The sequence below is a fragment of the Mesoplodon bidens genome (assembly GCF_964165515.1).
Source record: "Mesoplodon bidens genome assembly, chromosome: 3".
Classification (NCBI taxonomy): domain Eukaryota; kingdom Metazoa; phylum Chordata; class Mammalia; order Artiodactyla; family Ziphiidae; genus Mesoplodon; species Mesoplodon bidens.
In genome coordinates this window covers 34,773,673-34,801,169 of record NC_138178.1, presented here as the reverse complement: position 1 = coordinate 34,801,169, position 27,497 = coordinate 34,773,673, and the positions used below count along the sequence as shown (strand labels likewise).

The following is a 27,497-nucleotide window of genomic DNA, read 5'->3' as shown; positions in this document are numbered from 1 at the left end:
TGGGGGGGTACGCGGGCCTCTCACTGTTGTGGCCTCTCCCATTGCGGAGCACAGGCTCTGGACGCACAGGTTCAGCAGCCATGGCTCACGGGCCCAGCCGCTCCGTGGCACGTGGGATCTTCCCGGACCGGGGCACGAACCCGCGTTCCCTGCATCGGCAGGCGGACTCTCAACCACTGCGCCACCAGGGAAGCCCCAGAGTCATTTTTAAAACTGCAGATATGATGAATCCCTTTCCTACTTAAAGTTCTTCAGTGTCTCCCCAATGCACTAAGGAGAAAGCCCAAATTCCTCAGTGTGGCTTTTTTGTGATGTATCCCTTACCTGTTTTTCAGCCTCCTGTCTACACAGACCTATTCATGCTTGCTACTGACATGAACTAGAAATGTTGTCATCACCTGAGAGCTTGTTAGAAATACAGAATCTCAGGCCCCACCCCAGACCTGCTGAATCAGACTCTGCATTTTTTTAAAAACATCAACCTTAAGTTTATTTCTTTTTGAATTTTATTTTATCTATTTTTTATACAGCAGGTTCTTATTAGTTATCCATTTTATACTTATTAGTGTATACATGTCAAACCCAATCTCGCAATTCATCCCACCATCACCACCCCCCACCCGCTCAGCCACTTTGTCCCCCTTGGTGTCCATACATCTCTACATCTGTGTCTCTATTTCCGCCCTGCAAACCAGTTCATCTGTACCATTTTTCTAGGTTCCACGTATATGCGTTAATATATGATATTTGTTTTTCTGTTTCTGACTTACTTCACTCTGTATGACAGTCACTAGATCCATCCACGTCTCTATAGATGACCCAATTTCATTCCTTTTTTTGGCTGCGTGATATTTCATTGTGTATATGTACCACATCTTCTTTATCCTTTTGTCTGTCGATGGGCATTTAGGTTACTTCCATAACCTGGCTATTGTAAATAGTGCTGCAATGAATATTGGGGTGCATTATGGTTTATGAATTATGGAATTATGGTTTTTGAATTATGGTTTTCTCTGGGTATATGCACAGTAGTGGAATCGCTGGGACATGGTAATTCTATTCTGAGTTTTTTAAGGAACCTCCATACTGTTCTCCATAGTGGCTGTATCAATTTACATTCCCACCAACAGTGCAGGAGGGTTCCCTTTTCTCCACACCCTCTCCAGCATTTGTTGTTTGTAGATTTTCTGATGATGGCCATTCTGACCGGTGTGATACCTCATTGTATTTTTGATTTGCATTTCTCTAATAATTAGTGACATTGAGCAGCTTTTCATGTGCTTCTTGGTCATCTGTATGTCTTCTTTAGAGAAATGTCTATTGAGGTCTTCTGCCCATTTTTGGATTGGGTTGTTTGTTTTTTTAATATTGAGCTGCATGAGTTGTTTATATATTTTGGAGATTAATCCTTTGTCCGTTGATTCGTTTGCAAATATTTTCTCCCATTCTGAGGGTTGGCTTTTCATCTTGTTTGTAGTTTCCTTTGCTTTGCAAAAGCTGTTAATTTTCATTAGGTCCCATTTGTTTATTTTTGTTTTTATTTCCATTACTCTAGGAGGTGGATCAAAAAAGATGTTGCTGTGATTTATGTCAAAGAGTGTTCTTTCTATGTTTTCCTCTAAGAGTTTTAAAGTGTCTGGCCTTACATTTAGGTCTCTAATCCATTTTGAATTTATTTTTGTGTATGGTGTTAGGGAGTGTTCTACCTTCATTCTTTTATTTTTTTATTTTTTTTATTTTTTATTTTGTTTTATTATTTTTTTCAGTACGTGGGCCTCTCACTGTTGTGGCCTCTCCCCCATTGCAGAGCACAGGCTCCGGACGCGCAGGCTCAGTGACCATGGCTCATGGGCCCAGCCTCTCTGCGGCATGTGGGATCTTCCCGGACCGGGGCACGAACCCGTGTCCCCTGCATCGGCAGGCGGGCTTTCAACCACTGCGCCACCAGGGAAGCCCTACCTTCATTCTTTTATATGTAGCTGTCCAGTTTTCCCAGCACCACTTATTGAACAGAATGTCTTTTCTCCATTTTATATCCTTGCCTCGTTTGTCATAGATTAGTTGACCATAGGTGCGTGGGTTTACCTCTGGGCTTTCTATCCTGTTCCATTGATCTATATTTCTGGTTCTGTGCCAGTACCATATCGTCTTGATTACTGTAGCTTTGTAGTATAGTCTGAATTCAGGGAATCTGATTCCTCCATCTCCGCTTTTTTCCCTCAAGACTACTTTGGCTATTTGGGGTCTTTTGTGTGTCCATACAAATTTTAAGATTGTTTATTCTAGTTCTGTAAAAAATGCAATTGGTAATTTGATAGGGATTACATTGAATCTGTAGATTGCTTAGGGTAGTATAGTCATTTTCAAAATATTGATTCTTCCAATCCAAGAACATGGTATATCTCTCCATCTGTTGGTATCATCTTTAATTTCTTCCATCAGTGTCTTATAGTTTTCTGCATATAGGTCTTTTGTCTCCCTAGGTAGGTTTTTTCCTAGGTATTTTATTCTAGGAATGCAAGAGATTTCTGTGCATTAATTTTGTATCCTGCAACTTTACCAGATTCGCTGATTAGCTCTAGTAGTTTTCTGGTGGCATCTTTAGGATTCTCTATGTATAGTATCATGTCATCTGCAAACAGTGACAGTTTTACTTCTTCTTTTCCAATTTGTATTCCTTTTATTTCTTCTTCTTCTCTGATTGCCGTGAGTAGGACTTCCAAAACTGTGTTGAATAATAGTGGCGAGAGTGAAATCCTTGTCTTGTTCCTGATCTTAGAGGAAATGCTTTCAGTTTTTCACCGTTGAGAATGATGTTTGCTGTGGGTTTGTCGTATATGGCCTTTATTATGTTGAGGTAGGTTCCCTCTATGCCCACTTTCTGGAGAGTTTTTATCATAAATTGGTGATGAATTTTGTCAGAAGCTTTTTCTGCATCTATTGAGATGATCATATGGTTTTTAAGATGTTGTTAAAGATGGTGTATCACATTGATTGATTAGTGTGTATTGAAAAATCCTTGCGCCCTGGGATAAATCCCACTTGATCGTGGTGTATGATCCTTTTAATGTGTTGTTGCATTCTGTCTGCTCGTATTTTGTTGAGAAGTTTTGCATCTATATTCATCAGTGATATTGGTCTGTAATTTTCTTTTTTTGTAGTATCTTTGTCTGGTTTTGGTATCAGGGTGATGGTGGCCTCCTAGAATGAGTTTGGGAGTGTTCCTTCCTCTGCAATTTTTTGGAAGAGTTTGAGAAGGATGGGTGTTAGATCGTCTCTAAGTGTTTGATAGAATTCACCTGTGAAGCCATCTGGTCCTGAACATTTGTTTGTTGGAAGATTTTTAATCACAGTTTCAATTTCATTGCTTGTGATTGGTCTGTTCATATTTTCTATTTCTTTCTGGTTCAGACTTCGAAGGTTATAGCTTTCTAAGAATTTGTCCATTTCTTCCAGGTTGTCCATTTTATTGGCATACAGTTGCCCGTAGTAGTCTCTTAGGATGCTTTGTATTTCTGTAGTGTCTGTTGTAACTTCTCCTTTTTCATTTCTAATTTTATTGATTTGAGTCCTCTCCTTTTTTCTTGATGAGTCTGGCTAATGGTTTATCAATTTTGTTTATCTTCTCAAAGAACCAGCTTTTAGTTTTATTGATCTTTGCTATTGTTTTCTTTGTTTCTATTTCATTTATATCTGCTCTGATCTTTATGATTTCTTTCCTTCTGCTAACTTTGGGTTTTGTTTCCTCTTCTTTCTCTAGTTCCTTTAGGTGTAAGGTTAGATTGTTTATTTGAGATTTTTCTTGTTTCTTGAGGTAGGCTTGTATTGCTCTAAACTTCCCTTTTAGAACTGCTTTTGCTGCATTCCATAGGTTTTGGATCATTGTGTTTTCATTTTCATTTGTCTCTAGGTATTTTTTGATTTCCTCTTTGATTTCTTCAGTGATCTCTTGGTTATTTAGTAACATATTGTTTAGCCTCCATGTGTTTGTGTTTTTTACGTTTTTTCCCCTGTAATTGATTTCTGATCTCAAAGTGTTGTCATCAGAAAAGATGGTTGATATGATCTCAATTTTTTAAAATTTATTGAGGCTTGATTTGTGACCCAAGGTGTGCTCTATCCTGGAGATTGTTCCGTGTGCACTTGAGAAGAAAGTGTAATCTGCTGTTTTTGGATGGAACGTCCTATAAATATCAATTAAATCTATCTGGTCTGTTGTGTCATTTAAAGCTTGTGTTTCCTTATTAATTTCCTGTTTGGATGATCTGTCCATTGGTGTAAGTGAGGTGTTAAAGTCCCCCACTATTATGTTACTGTTGATTTCCCCTTTTATAGCTGTTAGCAGTTGCCTTATGTATTGAAGTGCTCCTATGATGGGTGCATATATATTTATAATTGTTATATCTTCTTCTTGGATTGATCCCTTGATCATTATGTAGTGTGCTTCCTTGTCTCTTGTAACATTCTTTATTTTAAAGTCTATTTTATCTGATATGAGTATTGCTACTCCAGCTTTCTTTTGACTTCCTTTTGCATGGAATATCTTTTTCCATCCCCTCACTTTCAGTCTGTATGTGTCCCTAGGTCTGAAGTGGGTCTCTTGTAGACAGCATATATATGGGTCTTGTTTTTGTATACATTCAGCAAGCCTGTGTCTTTTGTTTGGAGCATTTAATCCATTCACGTTTAAGGTAATCATCGATATGTATGTTCCTATGACCATTTTCTTAATTGTTATGGGTTTGTTTTTGTAGGTCCTTTTATTCTGTTGTTTTTCCCACTTAGAGAAGTTGCTTTAGCATTTGTTGTAGAGCTGGTTTGATGGTGCTGAATTCTCTTAGCTTTTGCTTGTCTGTAAAGCTTTTGATTTCTCCATCAAATCTGAATGAGATCCTTGCCAGGTAGAGTAATCTTGGTTGTAGGTTCTTCCCTTTCGTCACTTTAAATATGTCATCGCACTCCCTTCTGGCTCGTAGAGTTTCTGCTGAGAAATCAGCTGTTAACCTTATGGAGTTCCCTTGTATGCTATTTGTCATTTTTCCCTTGTTGCTTTCAGTAATTTTTCTGTGTGTTTAATTTTTGCCAGTTTGATTACTATGTGTCTCGGCGTGTTTCTCCTTGGGTTTATCCTGCGTGGGAGTCTCTGCGCTCCCTGGACTTGGGTGGCTATTTGCTTTTCCATGTTAGGGAAGTTTTCGACTATCATCTCTTCAAATATTTTCTCGGGTCCTTCCTCTGTCTCTTCTCCTTCTGGGACCCCTATAAAGTGAATGTTGTTCCATTTAATGTTGTCCCAGAGGTCTCTTAGGCTGTCTTCAGTTCTTTTCATTCTTTTTTCTTTATTGTGTTCCACAGCAGTGAATTCCACCATTCTGTTTTCCAGGTCACTTATCTGTTCTTCCGCCTCGCTTATTCTGCTATTGATTCCTTCTTGTGTATTTTTCATTTCAGTTATTGTATTGTCCATCTCTCTTTGTTCTTTAATTCTTCTAGGTCTTACTTAAACATTTCTTGCATCTTCTCGATCTTTGCCTCCATTTTTTTTCTGAGGTCCTGGATCATACTCACTATCATTATTCTGAATTCTTTTTCTGGAAGGTTGCCTATCTCCACTTCATTTAGTTGTTTCTCTGGGGTTTTATCTTGTTCCTTCATCTGGTACAGAGCCCTCTGCCTTTTCATTTTGTCTATCTTTCTGTGAATGTGGTTTTCCTTCCAGAGGCTGCAGAATAGTAGTTCTCTTGCTTCTGCTCTCTCATCTCACAGTTTCTGTGGGTTAGGAGTCTGAGCACAGCTTACCTAGCCCTGCTTAGGGTCTCACAAAGCTGCAATGAGAATGTTGACTGAGTTGTATTCTCATCTGGAGGCTCAGCTGGGGAAGTATCTGCTTCCAGACTTCCTTAGGTTGTTGGCAGAATTCACATCCTTGTAACTGGGAGACTGAGGGCCCCAGATTCTTTTGGCGGCTGTCAGCTCCTAGAGGCTGTGTGCAGTTTCCTGTCATGTGGACTTTCCCAGCCTGGATGCTTACTTCATCCGGCCCGAGAGGAGACTGTACAGTGAATTTACTGGCAAGACAGAGTCTTGTGTGACATGAGGTCATCGTGGGAGTGACATCCCATCACCTTTGCCATACTCCCTTGGTGAGAAGCAAGTCACAGGCCCCGCTCACACTGAGGGGGAAGGGATTGCACAAGGAGGTGAACACCAGGAGGCAGGGATCATAGGAGGACCGCCTTTCATCTGTCTGCTCCATCCTTCTGTTGCTTTTCCCTATAGTTTTTTTTTTTTTTTTTTTTTTTCTTTTGCGGTACGGTGGCCTCTCATTGTTGTGGCCTCTCCCGTTGCAGAGCACAGGCTCCGGATGTGCAGGCTCAGCGGCCATGGCTCACGGGCCCAGCCGCTCCGCGGCATGTGGGATCCTCCCGGACCGGGGCACGAACCCATGTCCCCTGCATAGGCAGGCGGACTCGCAACCACTGCGCCACCAGGGAAGCCCCTTCCCTATAGTTTTACAACCTATGTGTGCATTACTAAAGAATATCCTGCTTGTGTACTTTGTTTAAATGGAATCTTACTGTAGTTATTCTCCAGTTTGCTTTTTAACTTAACATTGTGAGGTAAAGTTATGTTGATGCTTATTCCTGTAGTTCATTTATTGTTCACTGCTGCATTGTATTTCATTATAGAAATATTTATCCATTTTCCTTTCAGTATATATTTGGGCTGCTTTCCTTTTGTGCTAATCAAAACAATGCTACATTAAATATTTTTGTACATCTTCCTTGTGCATATTTGCAAAAAATTCAAGGTAATGTGCCCATAGTGGAATTGCCTGTGTGTGTCTTCAGCTTAACTAGATAATTCCAAATTTTCTTCCAAAGTAGTTCTGACCTACACTCCCAGCAGCAGTGTTTAACAGTGCCAGTTATTCCATGTCCTCACCAAAATTTGGTATTGTCAGGCTTTTAATTTTTGCTAATCAGATGGGTATGATATGGTGTTTTGTTATGGTTTCAATTTACATTTTCCTTATTACTCTTTTAACATGTTTATTGGTCATTCTTGTTTTCTCTTATGAAGGTATCTCTTTGGGTCATTTGCATAATTTTCTATTGTACAATATATACTTTTTAATATTGGTTTTTATATATTCTGGATATTAATTTTGTATATTCTTTTGTGTATTGTGGATACTAATTCCTTGTCATTTTTAAGTTTTGCAAATTCCTTCTTCAGTTTGGGACTTGTCACACTTCTTATTTAGTGTCTTTCAGTGGACAGTAGTTCTTAATTTTAATGTAGTTGAATTCATCAGTCTTTCCCATTATGGATTTTATTTTTTGTTACTTGATTAAGAAAATTAAAATTATGACTACACTGAAGACGCAAAATTTTCTGTTTTCTTCTAAAGTTTAATGTTTTGCCTTTCATGTTTAAATGTTTAAGTTAGTGTTTGTATTATATATGGTATGAAGAAGGGATCCAATTTGATTTTTGTCCGCATACAAATAACCAGTTGTTCCAGCACCATTAATTGAATAATCCTATCTTTACCCACTAATCTGCTTTGTCAATTCTGTAATAAATCAAATTTCACATGTACATTGGTCTGTTTCTGGACTATTAGGCTTCATTTTTTCTGTTTGTCTGTCACTGTCTCTATTCAGTTCTACATGTTTTGACATCTAAAAGGCCAAATTCCTCTACCTTGTTTTTCTTTGTATCTCATTAATTCCTAACTCTCTACTCTTCTCTATAAACTTTACAGTCATCTTGTCAGGTTCCATGAAAAGTCCTGTGGAGACTTTGGTACATGTATGGCACTAGTCAACATTTTGCAATGCTGAATCTTTCTATCCATGAATGTATTAGGTATAGCTCTTCACTTATTTAGGTCATTTAAAATGTTTTCTAATAAAGTTTTATCATTTTCTCTATAAAAATCTTTAATCACTTTTGTTACTAATTCCTAGCTCTCTTATATTTTGTTGATATTGTAAAAGTTACTGTTTTAAAAACATATATTTTTTCTATTGCTGATTTATAGACATACAGTTAATTAAGTTTTGTATATTGGTCTGTGGCCATCTTGCTAAATTGTCTTAGTAATTATAATTTATCTGTAGTTTGCTTTAAGTGAATGATCATACTGTCTATGCATAATTCTGTTTCTTCCAATTTGATCCTTATATTTTAAATTTCTTCCACCCTATCTTTAGAGCTCCCCTATAGAGTTGTCACTGAGTCAGAACATGTACATTTAAATGTATCAGGTGCCAGAAAGGTCATCATTTTCATGAAGTTTCAAGTCTACCCTAACACATTATCTTCTCCCTCCTCTGAGATTTCATGAATTTACTTGCCTGTACTGCTTTTGTGTCACTCACTCTAGGTTTGCAATGGTAATTATCTTTGTACATGTTATGTCTTGGATGTTTTATTCTCCTCACAGCACTGGCACAGTGCCTTGGGCCTTTCGGTATCAAAGATAAGTTGGTTCCTTGGTTGAAATGCTTTCAGGGCACTTGCATTTATATGGAGATCACTGAATAATTCGAGACAATATCTTGAATCATTTGAGACAGTATCTCCATAAGAATAAATATGATGTAGGGGGAGTTCATAAATCTCTTATCCCTGTAGCATATTCTTTGCTTGTGAGTGTGCTGTGTCTTCTCATGAGTCCCTGATATTTCACAGCATGCTCTCTTCCAGATGAACAGTGTAGCATATAATATCAATAGCAGTTGTTTGGCCATTACATGGCATGTTTATTACGTCTAACTGCTCTTCCAAAGTTACTCGTTTTCAAGTCTTACTCAGCACTAGCACCAGCCCTTATGAATGCTTAAAGGATATTATAATAAGATTATAATTGACATGACATTATAATAATATTATTATAATTTTAAGTAGTAATAGTAATAATGAGCATTGAAATAATAGCATAGTGGTCACCAGAACTGGTGTATGACATGGTTCATGTAAATACTAGCAAAGGGCTATGGGGATTTTTGTTTGTTAGTTAATGTGGTACTACCGGGTCACAACAGAATTTATATTACTTAGCCATAAAGCTTATGATTATGTGGAATTCTTGACAATTTTTGAATATTTGAGAGGTTTCACTATTTCAGAATTTATTCATAAACTGAGACTTATTTTTGTATCATGCCGTTTCAGATTTACACGTTTCAGGTTTACATGAAACATGACCGCACTATATCTTACTTTTGAATAAAATAACTTTGTAGGTATTAACTAATCTCTTCATGTGATGCCTTCTAACTTAGCTCCCTTTATTTATTCTATTTTTTTGCCTAGGTGCCATTAGGCTTCTCAGCTCCGTTAGATGACCTTCCCCCGGTCCCCCACATGGCATGCTGTACCCTGGAAAACCTGTATCTTCTGATGGGAAGGGAACTGGAAGATCTAGAGAAGGTACCTCCAGGAAATGTGCTAGGTAGGGTGGTGCTATGTATTATATCTGTAGTCCATTCTGAGAGATTACCTGCCACACAAACTAAGTGAAGTCTTCAAAGGAAATGACTTTGATCTCATTTTTGGTTTGTTTATTTTTGTCCGGTGTCCTTAGGCTTTAACTTAGTGCATTTGAGTAATTAGCATGCACAGCAATAGCTTGCTGTAAATTATGGTAGTTCTACTTAAAAAAAAAGTAATCTGTGAATGCTCTATCCTAAGCTGGGGTTCCATTTGTTTGGGAGCAAGAAGGAGAATTCCTGCTCACATTAAAGTCAGTCTAGATGAATAAGACACTTCTGGTTCTAAATTATCGGAAACTATTCCGATGTAAAGGTCTATCTTCTCGCAATATTTTTTATCCATTGAATGTTGCTTTATATTATATATCCATAAATACTGCTCCTTACCTCCATAATGTTTATTACTTGCTTGGCTTTTGCTCTTTGTGCAGAATTCACATTTTAAGGTCCTTAGTGCAATCCTAAAGACTTAGCTTAAGGAATTTCCCTTGGATCATCACAGGAACCTGAGTGTGTTGTGGAATGTTGTATCCCATTCTGAACCCTTAGGGTCCTTGTCAGCTATAGAGCTATTTATTGGGTGATTGCTTGGGCTGGGGATTCTTTTTATGTTTTAGAGAAATGATCTAGACTACTGGTCCAGAACAGCTGGATTTTGTCCACTTTAGTCCGGGAAATGTGCCAAAGCATTTTGATGCTCCCTTGCTGAGATACATTCTTTTTAAAATTTTTTCATTCCTTTTTTGTTGTTGTTTTGTTCTTTTGGTATGAAATTAGTAGAATTCCTAGCTTCTCATCAGTGTTACCCATTCTTTTCACCCCTTTGGAAAATGCTATTGAACCTTAACAATTGATATAACTTTACGAGCTTCCGTAGCCAGAAAAATATTTTATCAGGAAGGACATGGGAAGATGAATGGAAAACACCCTAGTTTTGTTTATAAGCCTTCCTTGGGATTACTGTATTTCTCTTGATTCAATTAATTTTGTTTCTTAAATGGAAGGTGAGGTGGAAGATCTCTTAACACAATGTTCAAGTGAAAGAAAAGGTATTGAATGAAGGGTTGAGTGCATGGTTTTTATACTATCCCCTCCAGTTAAGGTTCATTGTTTGTGCTCTTTCCCCAGTAGAGGTTAGGAACTTGACATGCAATAGTTCTGGTTTCCTTCTTTCTGTTTCTAGATTTCCATATGCTTTTCAGGACTGAGGTCAGCTGGGTTATAAGTAGGGAAACCATCTCTCTTTCATCTGCCTCCTAAGGCAGCCCTTAACTCTGCCATCTGCTACAGGAGACCTACTACAAGTTAAAACTGTCTTCGTCTTGGAGAAAAGAGACATGCCTCATTCTCTTTTACTGATCTTTTAAAACATTTTGGGGTGGTGGTACGAGCTAGGGTGGTGGAGGTGATTAAACATTCATTTACCAAATTCAGTGATAAAAAAATAACATAGATGGACACCCAACTTTGGGACAAAATGGATTAAGGAGAAAAGCCAGATTTATTTCGTTTAAGAATTAGGATTGTATTTAGCTGCAGGTAATAAAAAAACCAACTGCATAGTCTTAAACTTCACTCAGTAGGAAGTTTAAGATAGAGGACAGAGAGTTGAGGGCTGGTGGGATGGTTCTCCTTCTGGTTCCTTCTCTTTGCCTGTTTGCAATCCTCAGCATGTGGCTTTTGTCCCCATGGAACCAAGATGGCTCCTGTATCTCCAGGAATCACATCAACATTCCTGGCAGGAAGAGGGCACAAGGGCCAAAGGCCTTCTCATAGCACTGATGTTTTTATTTGGGAAGAAATGCCCTCTTAGTGACCAATGTATACATCCTCATTTCTTTGTAATTTTGTCATATGATCACCCCTAGCTGCAGTGGAGGCCAAGGATTGAGTCTCTTATAGTCTCTACAATTAAGGCAAGGGATATTGGGGTTATGAATGGCTTTTGAATAGCCAGTCCACACTGTCAGCCACATTTCCTCCACATTGCCCTGGTGTTGTCTGAGGCCCCTTCATTAAGGTTCTGTTTCTTTACATTAAGGAGGAAGATAGTCTTCCAGAATGATTATAAATGTAACATTGAAGGGGTTGGAATCCAGCCAACCATTTTGACTTACCTTCTGAATTGAAGCAGACAGTAATTGTTTTCCTTCTATTAATCCAAATCTAATGGAGCCCCATACCTGACTAGAGAACATGAGTATACCAAAATTCTGGTCATAGTTTTGCCACTAACTAGTTATGTGGCCTCAGGCCAACTGCATAACCTTTCTGGTCCTCAGTTTTGCCACATGATTTGGACTAGAGTAATTTTTACCAACATTTCTTATAGTAAAAATAGAACAGCTACTTTAATTTCTTTTGCTTAGAAGACTATTTATGGACTCCCAGGGCTTCTTTTGTTATATTTATCATATATTCTAAACTTTAAGGACAGAACATTAAATAGCATTGTATGGATACATTTTATTGCTGTAGCTGTAAAATATAAACAAAATCATATTTTGTACATCTTGTTTGTAAAATACATGCATACAAATGTAAAAATAAAGTACAAACAAAATTCAAGTTTAAAATTGCCATTATATAATGGCACGTTGACATTTCAGTGAGGATGGAGTAAGATACAAATTCTTAGTACTTTTGTCATGAAAATCTTCCCTGGATTATATCAGTATACCACTGGTTGAAAAAAGTCCTGAACTAGATTATCTCCAAGGTTCCCTCAGGCTTTAACTTTTCAGGCTTGTGTTTTTTAGAGAAAAATCTTATTTTAGTTATTAGGATATTTCCCTTCCTAGTATTTCTTAGAAGGAACAGTACATTTTTGATATGGTTACTTGGTTGGGTTGAGAACCCATTTCAATGGCTCTTTCAGAACATCTTGAACTAGTTACTAGCCTGAGAGTCAGAATTACCTTTTGTAAGGCAAATTTCACTTGTTAATTGATTAAAAAACTGGAGCGTATGTAGCAGTAGTAGCAGTTTCATAAGCCAGGTGTTTAATAAAAGCAACCTTTCAAAGCTAGGAGTAAGTCTAAGGCAGGACAGAGGAAAAGGCCAAGAATTCTTGTATGTTAAGAGGTGAGAAGCAAACAGAACAAGAGAAAGCTAATTGCCAGCAAGGGTAACAAATGCTGGGATTCTAGCTGTCAAGTTTCTATGTCAGCATTGTTGTTTACTTAAAACCGGTTTGTCTTCCTGTGGCAGGGGTTGGGCAGGGGGTGAATGGAAAGAATAAGTTGAGTGGCTGAATGTGGTTGAATTAATCTTCATGTTCCAGTTATCTGTTGCTGCATAATAAACTACCCAAAGCCTAGTGGCTTAAAACAAAGGCACTTGTAAATTTTTCATGAATCTGCAATTTGGACATGGGTTGGTGGGACAGCTTGTCTCTGTGCCACATGGTGTCGGTTGAAGTGCTCAAAGCCTGGGCGCTACAGTTATGTGAAGGCTCTTTTCACTCACTTGTCTGCTGTTTGATGCTGGTTGTCTGCTGGGACCTTTTCTGGAAGTGGAACTGAGGCTGGAGCATGTGGCCGCCTGGCTTTCTCACAGCATGGTGGCTGGGTTCTGCAGGTGAGCATCCCAATAGGGAGAGCCAGGAGGGAGCTGTATCAACTTTTATGACCCAGCCTCTAAAGCCTTCAGTCTCATTTCCGCCACCTTCTCTTTATTAAGAAGTGAGAGTCGCTAAGACTGGTCCATATCAAAGAGAGGGAACTAACTCCACCTTTGATGGGAGATATGTCAAGGAATTTGTGGACATGTTTTAAGATGACCACACCACTAATCACAGATAATTTCTTGTTTCCTTTTGTATTTTAGCAGGCCTGTGGTAGGACACATATTTCAAATTAAGACATAGCGATGTTCATAGTGATCAGGCAGGCCTGTAAACTTCTTTTTTACTCTTCCTAAGTTAGAGAAAAAGTTACAATTCTCATTTTAATAAGAAAATAGTAGAGTGATATGACCGATACCCATATGCTTTTCATCAGAAACGATACCAAGTCAGATTTATCAGGTGCAGATGAAAATTTTTGTTGGAGAGGGAAATGAAAACATTATATGGCATTCTTGAACAAGTCAGTGTATAGAGTCAAAGTCTAAAGGAAAGTTCCTTTATTGGCACTTGAAAAATGCAGATTTCACACTTGAACTCAGCTATAACTCACTTGGAATACTTACGCCGACTAAGTGTGGTTAGATTTTATGGTCTGGAAATAGTCAATTTAAAGTTTAAAATCATTTAATTCCAACCTGATGTTTGAAAAGGTGGTATAGATGGGACCAGAGAAACCTTACTGTGTTGAACACACAATAGTCTTTTGTTCAGTTCTCTACTGAGAATTTCTCTAAAAATAAATGTTTGCTACAGGCTCCTATTAAAATGTGAGGGGAAATTGAATTAGGATTCCAAATCTTTAGCCTTTTCTTACACACTTTTAGATCTCTTCCATATGGTTAAATCTTTAAAAAATTTCAGGGGCATATTCTAAGAGGAAACATGATATTCCTCTTTTTGCAACATGAAGAAAATAATAAATATTAATTAACCTTTTCCTGAAATGGTTTTAGTTTTGCCGTGGTTGGTTGCTGGGTTGATAGGTAATCAGTGCGGATTAAATGGAGAGAGAGAGTGTATGTGTTCTCCTTAGTCATGTGGGGTGACTGAAGAGGCAGAAGCCATTGAAGGGTTTTACTAGCAGATTTGATTCGATTATTTCAAGGGAAAGCTCAATGGTTTGTGACTCTTAAGCCTTTGTAGTACATTTGTAATATTTTAAATTCACTTACTAGTGAATTTCTTCTAAATATACCTTACTATCAACATTTCCACTTGGAAAGACTCTGTTTTAATCAATAAATAACCGGCAGCCTTACTAGTCATTTCTTAGTATTAATAGTTCCAACTGATTTTAGTAAGTTTTCTTTGCAGATGTAATGAATTTGTTCTCCTGTTTCCTAAGAGTTATGTATCTTATTTCTTTTTATTTTTATTGCCTGTAAAAGTACGATAAATAATAGAGCTGCTGTTCTGTCTTGTTCCTTCCTGACTTTAATGAAGATATTCCTAGTATTTTAGTTTCAGGTTTGCTGATGCCTATTGATTCATATCTCTTAATCATGCTAGGAAAGTTTTGGGTTTTTTTAAAAATCAGGAATAGATAGTTAATTTTTATTGATACATTCTCAGCCTCTGAAGACAAGATTATAGAGCTTTTCTCCTTGCTATATAATTGATATCATGAATTATATTTATTTCCTGGTTATTAAGATGTCCTTGTGTTTCTAGAAAAGACAATACTTGAGCATTTTCATATTTTCTCCATGCACTGTTAGATTCAATTTTCTAGTACTGCATCCAGACTTTTCTTGTATTATTAATAAAATTGACATTATTTTCTTGGTGTCATGGTAGTTCCAAAATGGGAAGCTTCCATCTTTTCTACCCTCTAGAGCTGCACTGTCCAATTGGTAGCCATTAGCCGTGTGCCATTATTTAAATAGATTAGAATCAGATAACATTAAAAAAAGTTTACTTCGGGGCTTCCCTGGTGGCGCAGTGGTTGGGAGTCTGCCTGCCGATGCAGGGGACACAGGTTTATGCCCCGGTCCGGAAAGATCACACATGCCGTGGAGCAGCTGGGCCCATGAGCCATGGCCGCTGAGCCTGCGCGTCCGGAGCCTGTGCTTCACAACGGGAGAGGCCACAACAGTGAAAGGTCCGCGTACCGCCAAAAAAAAAAAAAAAAAAAGTTTACTTCATCAGATACACTAGTCACATGTCAGGTGCTCAGTAACCACATGTTGCTCGTAGCTACCATTGTAGACATTGTTATTCTAGAGAAATTTCTATAGAATGTGATCATCATCGTTTCTTTGAAAGTTTTGAAATAGTTCACTTGTAAATCATCTTGGCCGGACACATAAAAAGTCTGATTCTTTCAATCTGGTAGACTGTCTTTCTCATGATCAATTCTATGTTTGTGTTTTCTTTATTTCTTCACTATATAAGTTTGTCTTTTTTATTTTGAGGTCATAAGGCATATATGTGAATTCTAAGGGTTATGTTGTTTTAGAAGTTCTTTTTAAAAGATGGTTTTCAATATAATGTGGGTCATGATAGAGATATATTTGAAAAGTTCAGGGAAGCTAAATAAGAATTATCTCTTACCATAGGGATAACCACCAGTCTTTTTCTTTTTTAATCTGTATTTGTGTATATATTTTTAAAATTGTGATAAAAATGTAATAACACAACATTTACCTTCTTAACCATTTTTAAGTGTACAGTTCAGTAGTACATTTTTAATTTAAAAAAATCACCCTTTCTCTCCTGTTTTGTAACCTGTATGTTTTTCTCTTGGAGATAATCTCTTCTCACAGTATTTATAGCTTTTTCCCTTGTGTTTAAGTATATTTGCTGTAACCCTTAGAACAGTGCTTAAGAGTGGTGTCTTATTCCTTTTATAGTATAGGAATTCCTGTAAACATTTTAGTGTTTCTATGAGATTTGATCTGGATAGTCTTTATGATGAAAATAAAGTATCCTCCTGTTTCTGTTTACTAGGTTAATTTTTTAAATGTGGATAGATATTGAGATTTATCACGTGTTTTCCACATCTTTCAGGTGATACATGTTTTTCTCTTTTGACCCACTTATATTGTGAATCACATTAACACGTTTCCTAATATCAAACCAGCTTTGTATTCCTGGAATAAACTATTTGATGAGTATATTTCAATATATTAATAGAGCAGTGAATTCAATTTGCTAGTAGTTTTTCTGTAAAGTGTTTATAGTATTTGTAAGTTTGCCTGATCTATAGTTTTTTGTATATTTTATATTTGTGGAATTTAGATATCAGCTTTCTACTAGCTGCATGAAGAAATAATAAATTAGGGGATATTTTCATTGCTTCTTGTTTTGCAGAACAGTTTAAATGACACAGGAATTTTCTGTCCCTTAACAAATTTGATTAACACCGTGAAAGCAGCTATATCTGGTTGGTTGTCAGTTGTGATTTGATAATGTTATCAATTGTTATTGTCCCTTTTTTATTCAAAAGAGTTGGTTCATTTTTTTTCAAATGAAAGTGTTTATAGCCTGAATCTTACTTATAACTTTGGCTGGATTTCTTTAGTTTTGTATGCATTATTCTTTTTTATCGTTACATTTTTATACACACTCTAATAGCAACACTTTTCAACCAGTGTACTGCAGTTGCACTTAAATGCGACAAGCTGTTGATCCCTTTAGTCCTTAAGGCAGCTGAGCAGGTTATGGGATAGCTGGAGCCCTCTTGTCTGTTACCTAAGATCGAATTGTTACCATATGTTTTAGTAAGATGCTTATTTTAAGATTTGTCTATTGAATCCTCATTTTCACTCACTGGAGTAACTGGCTAAAACTACATAACTTCTTTTGAATAGATAGACTAATACAGCTTCATAACCTAAGAATTGACTATTAATAAGCTTATTGCCACTCTAGATATTATATGAGAACAGATGATTATGTGATGGGAATTTTTTTCCCTTACGTCTCCAAATATGATAGTCCTCTTGTACTGTTAAATGGCACTTATAAAATAGAGACCAGCTTGTCAGAGGAAATAAAGGAAGAGGTAATTGAAACAGTTTTTGCTGAAGTTTTTCAGTTGAAGAAAGGTGCGACATGGGTTAACGGTTTGAAGGAGTGGTTGGGTCACGGCAAAGAGAGAGGGAAGGTGTGTGTGTGTGTGTGTGTGTGTGTGTGTATAATAGAATTTGATAATAGTTGTTTTTCAGAGAAAAAAAGAGGTAGTGAAAGGGGAAAGATGAGGGATGCAGTGAAATGTTCAAATGGTTAGTGGTATATAGAATATAACCTCTCTCAACTCAACAGAGTAAAAAACATGGTCGGCTGGTGAGAGTAAAGAAAGCTTGGGAGGGAGGGAGATTCTGAAGCGTGTGGAAATGCATGGAGAAACCATAGTGAGCAGTCGCTAGCAGATCATCAGGTTGTACCTCGACTAAAATAAATGGGCTTCAGTGAGGCTTCGGGAAGACATGGAGATGGGAAGTCCAGTGAGCACTGCTCAGACATGGAAATATAAGATTGTCTTGAGTCGAGTGCCCATCATAGAGGGACTGTGTATTGGCTATTGTTAGACATTTTGCAGCTGCCCCAGGTCTAAACGTGGAGGAAATAACCACTGAGACCTGGTTGGCCGGGAGGGGGCAGGCTCACCTGTCATTGAGCCACCTCATATAAACTCAGCTTATAGGCTTGTTGCAGTTTCCTCATTTCCATTTGTTTTTGGCCCTACCAAGCCTATTTCAGATACGACAGTTGAAAAAGTGAACAGTTGTATTTAGAACTTGCACGTAATAATAAACGTACTACAGGTCATATTCCATTTCAAGTGACATTGGAATCACACTTGTGCGTTGAATAATTATATGTATAATTGTCATGCCGGCACTGGGGAGGCCAGAGCCTGGAATTTAGCTAAACTCATAAGACACTGAGAGATCAAATGTCAGATATAGGAAGCTGAAAGAGTAGGTGGTAATGGATAAAGCAGAGGTCAAGTTTAAGAAGCTAATGGTGAGACCTTTGACCTCTTTTCTTAGTATTTTTAATGCATGACAGAATGGGGAAATAATTTGACTTCCGTAAATGGTTGAATGAAATTTGGGAAACAATCCTTGATGATTCACACAATAGGCTTGTTGACAAGGCCAAATTTGGTTTTATCCAGCTGACGACTGACTGTCAAGATACTCTCTTATACCCCTAAATTGATACCATCCATTGGAGTACAACTTGGCATTGTATATCAAGTTTTAAAGATAATTATATCTTGAAAAATAATCATATCCTTTGACCCAAAAGTGCTACCTTTAGGGATTGATTCAGAGGGAAATAATTAATATTGCATACAAAGATTTGGCTATGAAGATATTTATTATAGTCTTGGGGGAGAGGGTAAATGGTTAAATAGAATTTTTTAAAATGTTTCCAAAAAGAAAGGTATTTCTGCAAAGACTATGAAGATAGTTTGAAGGAAGCTGATTTTGAGTGATAACAGTAACTATGGATTTTGAGTGGTGGCAGTAATTAAGAAGGCTTGACATCTCTTTTGGTCTTTTCAGAAAAGATGAAGTATGTGGTTTAGAGGAAGGTGTGATGTTGGAGGGAGAAACATGTTGCTAGTGTGACCTAAAATGTGGCAGATCCATTAGATGTGAAAGTAATCAAGGAAATGCATGTATTTTAAAATCATGAGATATTGTTTTATAGCAGTTAGAATGGTGGAATTCTTAAAATCTGGCAGCATCCTGTGTTGTAGGGATGGAGCAGTGGAAACATTTATAAACTGTTGATGTAAATTGTTAATTGGTACATCACTTTGAAGAATAGGTGACTGCAAGACACAGCAATTCCACTTTTAGGAATATATCTTAGAGAAACTTTTAAATCTTGCAAACAAGGAAACATGTACAGGAATTTTCATAATAGCACTAATTACGATAGCAAAAAATGGGGGCAGGGGAACAACCTAATTATCCATTGACAGAAGAATAGATAAGTAAATTATGGTTTAGTCATAAAGTAGAATATTATACATGGATGAAAATGAACTACACTATAAATATCAACTTGGGTCAGTCTCACAAATAGTGCATTTTAAAAACAAGCCAGTTGTCAACCATTTATGTAAAGGTTAAAAACATGTAAATATTGTATACTGTTTAGAAGCAGATACATATGTAATAAAAAAAATACATGAAAAGATAAACAGCAAGTTCAACAGAGTAGTTCCCTTGAGAGAGGATGTGATTGGAAGGGGTAAAAATTATTGGTAATATTCTCTTTCGTCAGGTGAATAGTGAGCCTATATTGTCTGTTTTATTTTTCTTTTTACCTTTTTTATACCTGAAATATCATCTAATTTTTTTTCTTTAAGTCAGAAGGGAAGACCGTGTTAATATCTTTCTGTGACACCATTGGTGCTGTTTTATAGAATTTATCCTGTTGAATTGAGTGGAGAAGTACGAAGTATATGGATTGGAAATAGGATACTCTGGGTTAAAATTCCAGCTGAGCAACTGTTTAGCTTTGTAGCTTTGGGCAAGGTACTTACTGTGATCTTTCACTTCATCTTGCAGATGAGGATAATGGGAAGCAACAGGATGATGCCTCTTATTTTGTTTCAGAAAATATCAAAAGGCAACATGTTAATTAAGCAACATGGTTATTACCATTGATTTCCATGGGAAATATTATCATTAATTAATTGACTGCCAGTTGTCACACTTGTTAAGAAAATAAATCATAAGTGAAGCACATAATTGTGAAGATTAAAGAACACTTTTCTAATTTAGCATGTCACTTATTTAAACGTAACTCTTTTGATCTAATTGAAAAATTCAAGTCAGCCGCCATAAACATTCTGGGGAAAGTACTCTTTTGTTCTTATGAAGTCTGTCTGAAAAATGTCCTCCAAAACATGTAGGTAGAGAAGAAATCAGATGCTTTGGCTCTTACTGAAACTACTTCTCTGACTCTCCCTCTCATCCTTAGTTATTCAGAGTTAACAAAGAATCAAAACTTCTGGTAACCTCTTCAAGAGAAAGCTTGAGGTAAGTAGAGATGATAGAAGGAATCAGTTTCCCGGAGAAGCAAGGCAGAAAGGGTGAATTCTTGAAACTTCTGAATTGCCAACATGGATGTTAGAACTCCATTCCATCTGGGTCAGAGCCTGACTCCAGAAGTGTGTGTTTTAGAGGAGGAGGAGTGGCTGAGGCAGAAGGCGGTGGCTTGCAAGTTGGAGGAGGTAGAGAATTTCCTATTGAGAAGCATGTATATAAGCTTGAACACAAAGTGAAGACATAAGCAGACGGGTGGTGGTGTCCCAGATACTCTGTGAGAGGCCGCATCATGTGCCTGGTCAACAAAGCCATGAGCTGTTCGGGGTAGATTCAGAGTTAAGGTTTGATTTTTGATTTTATTTATTTTTTTTTTGGCGGTACGCAGGCCTGTCACCGTTGTGGCCTCTCCTGTTGCGGAGCACAGGCTCCAGACACGCAGGCTCAGCGGCTATGGCTCACCGGCCCAGCCAGTCCACGGCATGTGGGATCTTCCCGGACCGGGGCACGAACCCGTGTCCCCTGCATCGGCAGGCGGACTCTCAACCACTGCGCCACCAGGGAAGCCCTGATTTTTGATTTTTTTTTTTTTTTTTTTGCAAGAAGGTTTTAACTCTAAAAATAGGTATATATTCTTCTGAAATGTTATTCTGAAAATATAGTGATTAATAAATATAAAGCACACCACAAAATAGCAGTATAATTTGTTCTCTTAAAATAAAAGGGGGCTTCCCTGGTGGCGCAGTGGTTGAGAGTCCGCCTGCCGATGCAGGGGACACGGGTTTGTGCCCCGGTCTGGGAAGATCCCACATGCCATGGAGCAGCTGGGCCCGTGAGCCATGGCCTCTGAGCCTGTGCTCCGCAACAGGAGAGGCCACAGTGGTGAGAGGCCCGCGTACCGCAAAACAACAACAACAACAACAAAAATAAATAAAGGGAAATATATTAATTTTTTTTAAGCTGTCATTTGTAAGGCAAGTCCTTAGTTGGACCTCTAGAATTGTACTAAGAGCAGTAGGAGCTGAAAGCAGCTAGGTTCTGCCCTGGAATAAAATATATGGGGGTCTTTTCAAAAGCACTTGGCCTTTTTCCAGGTTTATAGGGTGGGGAGGAGAGTCAGTACACCTTCTATTAGGGAAGGAAGTCCCTTTCTCCTTCAGTGGTGGGCACTTAGCTTATACCATCCTAACACTTCACACAAGCTAATTTGGGGGTGGGGGACTGACTGCAAATACCTTAAGGGGACTGGGCCTCATAAGTCTCTACACTTCATTCAGTGAATATTGGTTGAATGAATGCATGAATTACTCAAATAATAAGATCGCTGAGCTTAGGTGAGAGAACACACGAGCAGCCAGAGCTACTTGGGGTTTATCATTTATTTCTTCAAAGTTTAAAATGTTCTCAGGTACAAAAGGAAGAGTGTGGAAAACATTTCTTTAGAAGCGAACACAATTTGCTTTTTCATCACAAATATTCTGGAATTTCGTAGGTGAGAGCAAAATCCTGGCTTGGTCTGAGCATTTCTCATTTAAGGATATCAGGATAGTGATGTTTTAATGTGATATGGTCATCCGGGGCCTCAGCGGCAAGGTGATGTTATCACTGGAAATTCTTCGTTTGGCTCATGTAGACACTGAAACGAATTGCCTCTTCCTCCACTCAGTGTATCCCAGGTGTTCTGGGAGATTCAGAGGGCATATTCTGGGCTGAAAAAGGCTTTTTGATGTTGGAGAAGCAGAGATATTGAGTCTTTTTCTGTTCTTTTCTGTGTGCCTTGGTCCAGTCAAGAGAAGAGCTTTGTTCTAGGCTTCGTAAAGGCCAAAATTGCCCCCAGGAGCCATTTGAGGCCCCTTTCTAGCCTCCTGAGCTAAGGGAGTTCCCAAGGGAAGACAGAACTCAGTCGCCTCATAGCCTAGAGAGCTTGTCTATCCCCACTTGTTATTTTGTACCATATTCTCAGAGGTGTGATTTGTAGGGACTTAAGCTCCACTGATACTTTTCCTCTTTTTTTTTTTTCTTTTTTTGTTTAATTCCCTTATTCTTTACCACATACTTTGGCAGTTGTACTCTTTCTTGCATTGTTCTTTGACCGTTTTATGTTATATAACTCTCGTGTGCCCAGCCAAGCTCTGGCGTGGACCAGGTTACCCGTAGGCCAAATATTCCAGTTTTTTTTTTCCAGATGCATAACTGTTGTGCCATCACAGTTTATTAAATAAACCTTCCCCCCACCCCCAAGTTTTACTACTACTTTTGTCACTGTTAAATTCCTACAAATACTATAGTAGTCTGATTCTGGGCTCTATTTTCTATTCTGATGTATTTGCCAGTCTGTATTGTTTGGTTTTGATGGTTTCAGTCATTCTTTCTTAATCTGGTTTTATCACTTTTCATTTTAATAATTTTTTTGGCTCTTCTTGGACATTTATTTTTCCATATGGACTTGAGATCATTTTTTTTAAATTCCAGTAGATTAAATATCTATGTTGAGGCAGTTTATTTACAGAAGTAAGTTGTGATCACCTTCTTTCACTGTAAAGCTCAGTAAATATAGAAAATACTAGGTGAACTACCTTCCCAGGGGTATTCACTGTAGGTGTTTAGAATATACAGTGTAATGTGTATTTTTCCAAACTTCTGTCCAGGCATAAACACACATTCATACATACACATGTTTTATAATAAGAAATAATTTTATGTGTGTGAATTTACAAGTTCATTTGGGAAGGATTGACATCCTTATCATATTAAGCCATTTCTAGTGATGGGGGAGCTAAGGACGGGGCTGCGACTTAACCCAGCTCTGTGTTGTTCTGGTCTCCTAACTTTATTAATACCGAATCATCTTAAACCATTAAATTGTATCAATACTAGTCTGTTTGGGGGAGAAGCCCTTTCCATTTTCATATAAGCTCTTTTGTTGTGGGCCCCAGGCCTGGCTGTCTCAAATGGAGCCAGCTGGCAGGCAGCTGGAATTACCGCTTGTGCCCCAGGGTCTTCCCTGACATGAAGACGTCTACCCCGGGCCTTCTTACTCTGGGGTATTTATGAGGTCCAGGATCTCTTTTATTTTTTAATTTGTGGAGAGACCCGTTGCTCTCCTAGTGGCATAAATTAATTCTAGGATGCCTGGGTGACCTTTAATCTAGCTCTAGAAAATTTTTCAAATTTTCTGGCATTTGGATGAGACCTTTTCCTGTGTTGACTAGTCTTTCCCTAATTTTTACCTTTCTTTGGACATTTCACTTGAGATTTGTGGGTGGAGGGATTTGGGGAAGAGAGGGAGGGATATCAATATCTCTGATAAGCCTTCCTTTCTCAGGATCCAGAGTCTCTTAAAAGAAAAAAAATAAGGTGGAGTTTTTTCTTTTTCTCTTTTGAACTGTTGTTTGCTCTGAAAAGACAAACCTTTGTTTGCTTAATTTTATAGCTTAGTCATTCTCTCACATACATGGATTTCATGCGTACTGTATGTTTGGTTCTATATTATCCAGTAGGTTAGATTTCTTATGCTGGTTGCTTAAATTTAATCTTCCAAATTATTTATAGGCCCTTCAGAGTTTTGATCCCATACTAGTCAATAAGGAAGCCTCTTACATGAGAAAAAGCACTAGGTATGCCAGCTGAGACCTCTGGCAAGTTGACTACTTTTGTGGGAACTTCAAGACCTGAAAGCATATCCATAGAAAATAAGGTTGAGTCAGGTGATTGCTTTTTTTTTTTTTTTTTTTTTTTTTTTGCTGTACGCGGGCCTCTCACTGTTGTGGCTTCTCCCGTTGCGGAGCACAGGCTCCGGACGCGCAGGCTCAGCGGCCATGGCTCACGGGCCCAGCCGCTCCACAGCATGTGGGATCTTCCCGGACCAGGGCACGAACCCATGTCCCCTGCATCGGCAGGCGGACTCTCAACCACTGCGCCACCAGGGAAGCCCAGGTGATCTCTTATGATAAGGCTTTCCTTCTCTCTTAGTTGGTTTTCTGGGAACCTTCCTAATTGCTCCTCTCTTGGGCTCTCCTACCTCTTTTAGTTGCTATGCTGTTCTCAGTACCCTCTTTGCACTTCGTCCTATCTGTGGATTTCTCTAGGTGTCATTCAGAAAGCCAGAGGTCCAGAGGCCATCTGACAGATAGGAATTCCATCCCTCTAAAGGTCGCTTCTAACAACCAGGAGCGTTGTAAAAGCGGTTCTCATCCTGATTGTATGTACAAGCACCAGCTGCACATGGCTGTGCCTTAATAGAGGTCCAGAATGGTTTTCTTGGACTTGAACCAACTCAGAAGCAGTGCCACTTTCTCTGAAAGCCCAAGCAATGATCATCATTTATACCAACCTAGATTTCTGGGCAGAGGTCGAGTGGGCTAATAAGTCTGCTCTCTGACCCATCAGGAGATATTGAAAGGCATCTGTGGCCAGTTGTTCCTGCTCTAGCAAGGTCCACGGCCGCACTGAGATGAACACAAGGGGGCAGCCTTTCCCACGGATTTTCATCATATTGGAAAACAGAGGAACAAAGACTAGGGTGTCTGTAGGGGGTCTGTGTGCGAGCGCGTGCATGAGCCTGTGCTCTGCGCCAGAGCCCCTGTGTAAAATCTGTAGCCTGTGCCTCTCTATTTTTAAAGAGTATTAAGCTGTTGGGTGAAGGGCATATGAGTGCTGAGTAGGTTTTGTGCTTTGCTGGACTGAAGTTTGTTAACACAAATAGGATTCTTCTGTTTAGGCACTAAGAACTATACCCTCTTGTGCAGGCCAGAGTCTTGCAAACATGCAGGCAGGCATCTTTTATTATCAGAGGTTGAGATGTCTGAATCATTAAGATAAAGAAATTGAAATCAGTTTAGCTTGCTGTTTGAACATGAAGAATGATTTCAAAGCAGTAATTTAAATTTATTTTGGCCCTTTCTTTCTTTCTTTCTCCTGCCCCTCCTACCTCTCTTCCAAATATTAAAGGCATTGTTTCATTGTATATTTTTTCTATTTGGTTTCCTCTTCACCTTGGAAATTGAGTTATGACTCCTTGGGTTGTTTCTAGTTGAAAAAAGCATTGAAATGAAAATGTATGCTGCTTAGTGGGCAATGAAGCAGCATATAAAATATCACTAATATCCTGATCTCCCATGCAATTAGAAGCCTTCAATTTTTCTAAAATAATAATTTCACTTTCTAAACAGTTTACACAACCAATGTTATTGTATTTGCATATTTTTGTTAACTGATACTAAAACAGATGGCACATATATAAATGTACTTGAAAGATAATTTATCAAACTAGATTTAACCAATATTTACTTAGCACCTATTGCATGCCAGGTGTCCAGTGACTTGGTTTTGTTTATGTTTTCTTATTTAAGTCTCACTGCAAACTTGAGTGTGAATTTCCTGTCTTCATTTTGCAGAGGAGAAAACTGTGAGGTGGTTTTGACTTGCATAGCAAATCACACTACCCAGCCATCCCCGAGTAGGCAGATGTTGTGTCCTGCACCATTGTGTAGCTGACATTATTTAGAATATGTCTGCTACTGATTCTCTTCACTTTCTGTGATTGTTAAAATGAAAATATGCTCTAATGATTTTTGGCATTTCTGCTTATTGAGTCCTTGAGTTTCATGGTTCATGTAGTCCGGTCTCTTCTTCCTATAAAAAGCGAGTCTGAGACTCAGGGAGAGACTGGGTCTCCTCTAAGCTTGGGTAGTGAGAGTTGAAACTCGAACCCAGGTTTTTCATTTTATAAGCGGAGAAAAGAAAACTGTTGGGAAGGACAGGAAGAGAAATAGCTTGGCTCCTCTCAAAGGGGAGAAGAGAGAAGTTGTGAACAGTGAGACTTTGTCAGTTTTACCCAGTTTGGAAAGAGAGACCATAAAGAGGTGAGATAGTGAGACACTCCCCTTCTCCATCCCCCTCATACTTCCTCACTGCTGATGTCACACACCTGGGAGCCTAAGCTTTTTTTTGTTTGTTTGTTTGTTTTTTGCGGTATGCGGGCCTCTCACTGTTGTGGCCTCTCCCGTTGCGGAGCACAGGCTCCGGACACACAGGCTCAGCGGCCATGGCTCACGGGCCTAGCCACTCTGCGGCATATGGGATCTTCCCAGACCAGGGCACGAACCCGTGTCCCCTGCATCGGCAGGCGGACTCTCAACCACTGCGCCACCAGGGAAGCCCCCTAGGCTTGTTTTGTATCCATACATCATAGAATCTTCACTGTCTGCTTCCCCCCACCTCAAACCCTGTGCTTCACTTCTCACCACTCCTGAATACATCAGGATTTTTTAAATTTTTATTTTCAGATATAATGGACATTTAACAGTGTTTACATTTAAGGTGTACAACATGTGGATTTGCTACATTTATATATTGTAATATGATTACCACAGTAGTGTTAGCTAACACCCCTATCATGTCACATAATTATCATTTCTTTTTTGTGGTGGGAACAATTAAGATCTAGCCTCTTAGCAGCTTTGAAGTTTATAATACAGTCTTGTTGTTTGTAATCACTATGCTGTGGTTTAGATCTCCAGGACTTATTTATCTGCTAGCTGCAAGTGTGTACCTTTAAATACCATCTCCCCAGTTTCCCCTGGTAACCATTCTATTCTTTGTTTCTCTGAGTTTGGCTTTTTAATATACTACATATAAGTGATATCATGCAGTGTTTGTCTTTCTCTATCTGACTTATCTGACTAAGCGTAATGCTCTTAAGTTTCATTCATACTGTTGCAAAAGGTAAGATTTCCTTCTTCTCATGGCTGAATAATATCCATGTGTGTGTGTGTGTGTGTGTGAGTGTGAGTGTGACAACTTTTTTATCCATTCATCTGTTGACAGACACTTAGGTTGTTTCCATATCTTGGCTATTGTGAATAATGCTGCCATAAACATGGGAGTGCTGATTTCTTTTGATATCCTGTTTTCATTTCTTTTGGATGTATAACCAGAAGTGGGATTGCTGGATCATACGGTAGTTCTATTTTTAATTTTTTAAGGAACATCCGTACTGTTTTCCGTAGTGACTGAACCAATTTACATTCCCACCAACAGTGAATATATCAGGATTTTTATACCTCTGTGTTTCAGCACATGTTGTTTCTTTTCAAGTGTTCTTTTTTCCTTTACTACCTGATAAACTCAGATTCAAGACCCAGTTCAGATGCAGCCTCTCTGAAGCCTTCCCCACTTTCTCTAGGCTACATCTGGCTCCTTCCTTCGGGTTCCTATACCTCTTTTAATACATTTCTCTTAGAACATTTATTCCATTACATTGTTTGTGTTTTCAGTTGGTGTATCTAAGCTTCTGGGCCAAGGATCGTCATTCTTTGGGCATCTCTGGTGTTGAGCCCAGACCTG

General features: G+C 38.4%; 1 protein-coding gene across 1 annotated transcript in view; it reads left to right on the top strand.

Annotated features, from left to right (window-relative positions):
• The window catches only part of EFL1 (elongation factor like GTPase 1), a gene marked incomplete at its 5' end in the record, with an annotated part of 117,146 nt that overhangs the window by 30,258 nt on the left and 59,391 nt on the right, over positions 1-27,497 (top strand). Inside the window, one exon of the mRNA XM_081228230.1 lies at positions 9,328-9,466. Within this exon, the coding sequence (XP_081084356.1) occupies positions 9,328-9,466 (139 nt within the window). The remainder of the gene's footprint in view (positions 1-9,327; positions 9,467-27,497) is intronic.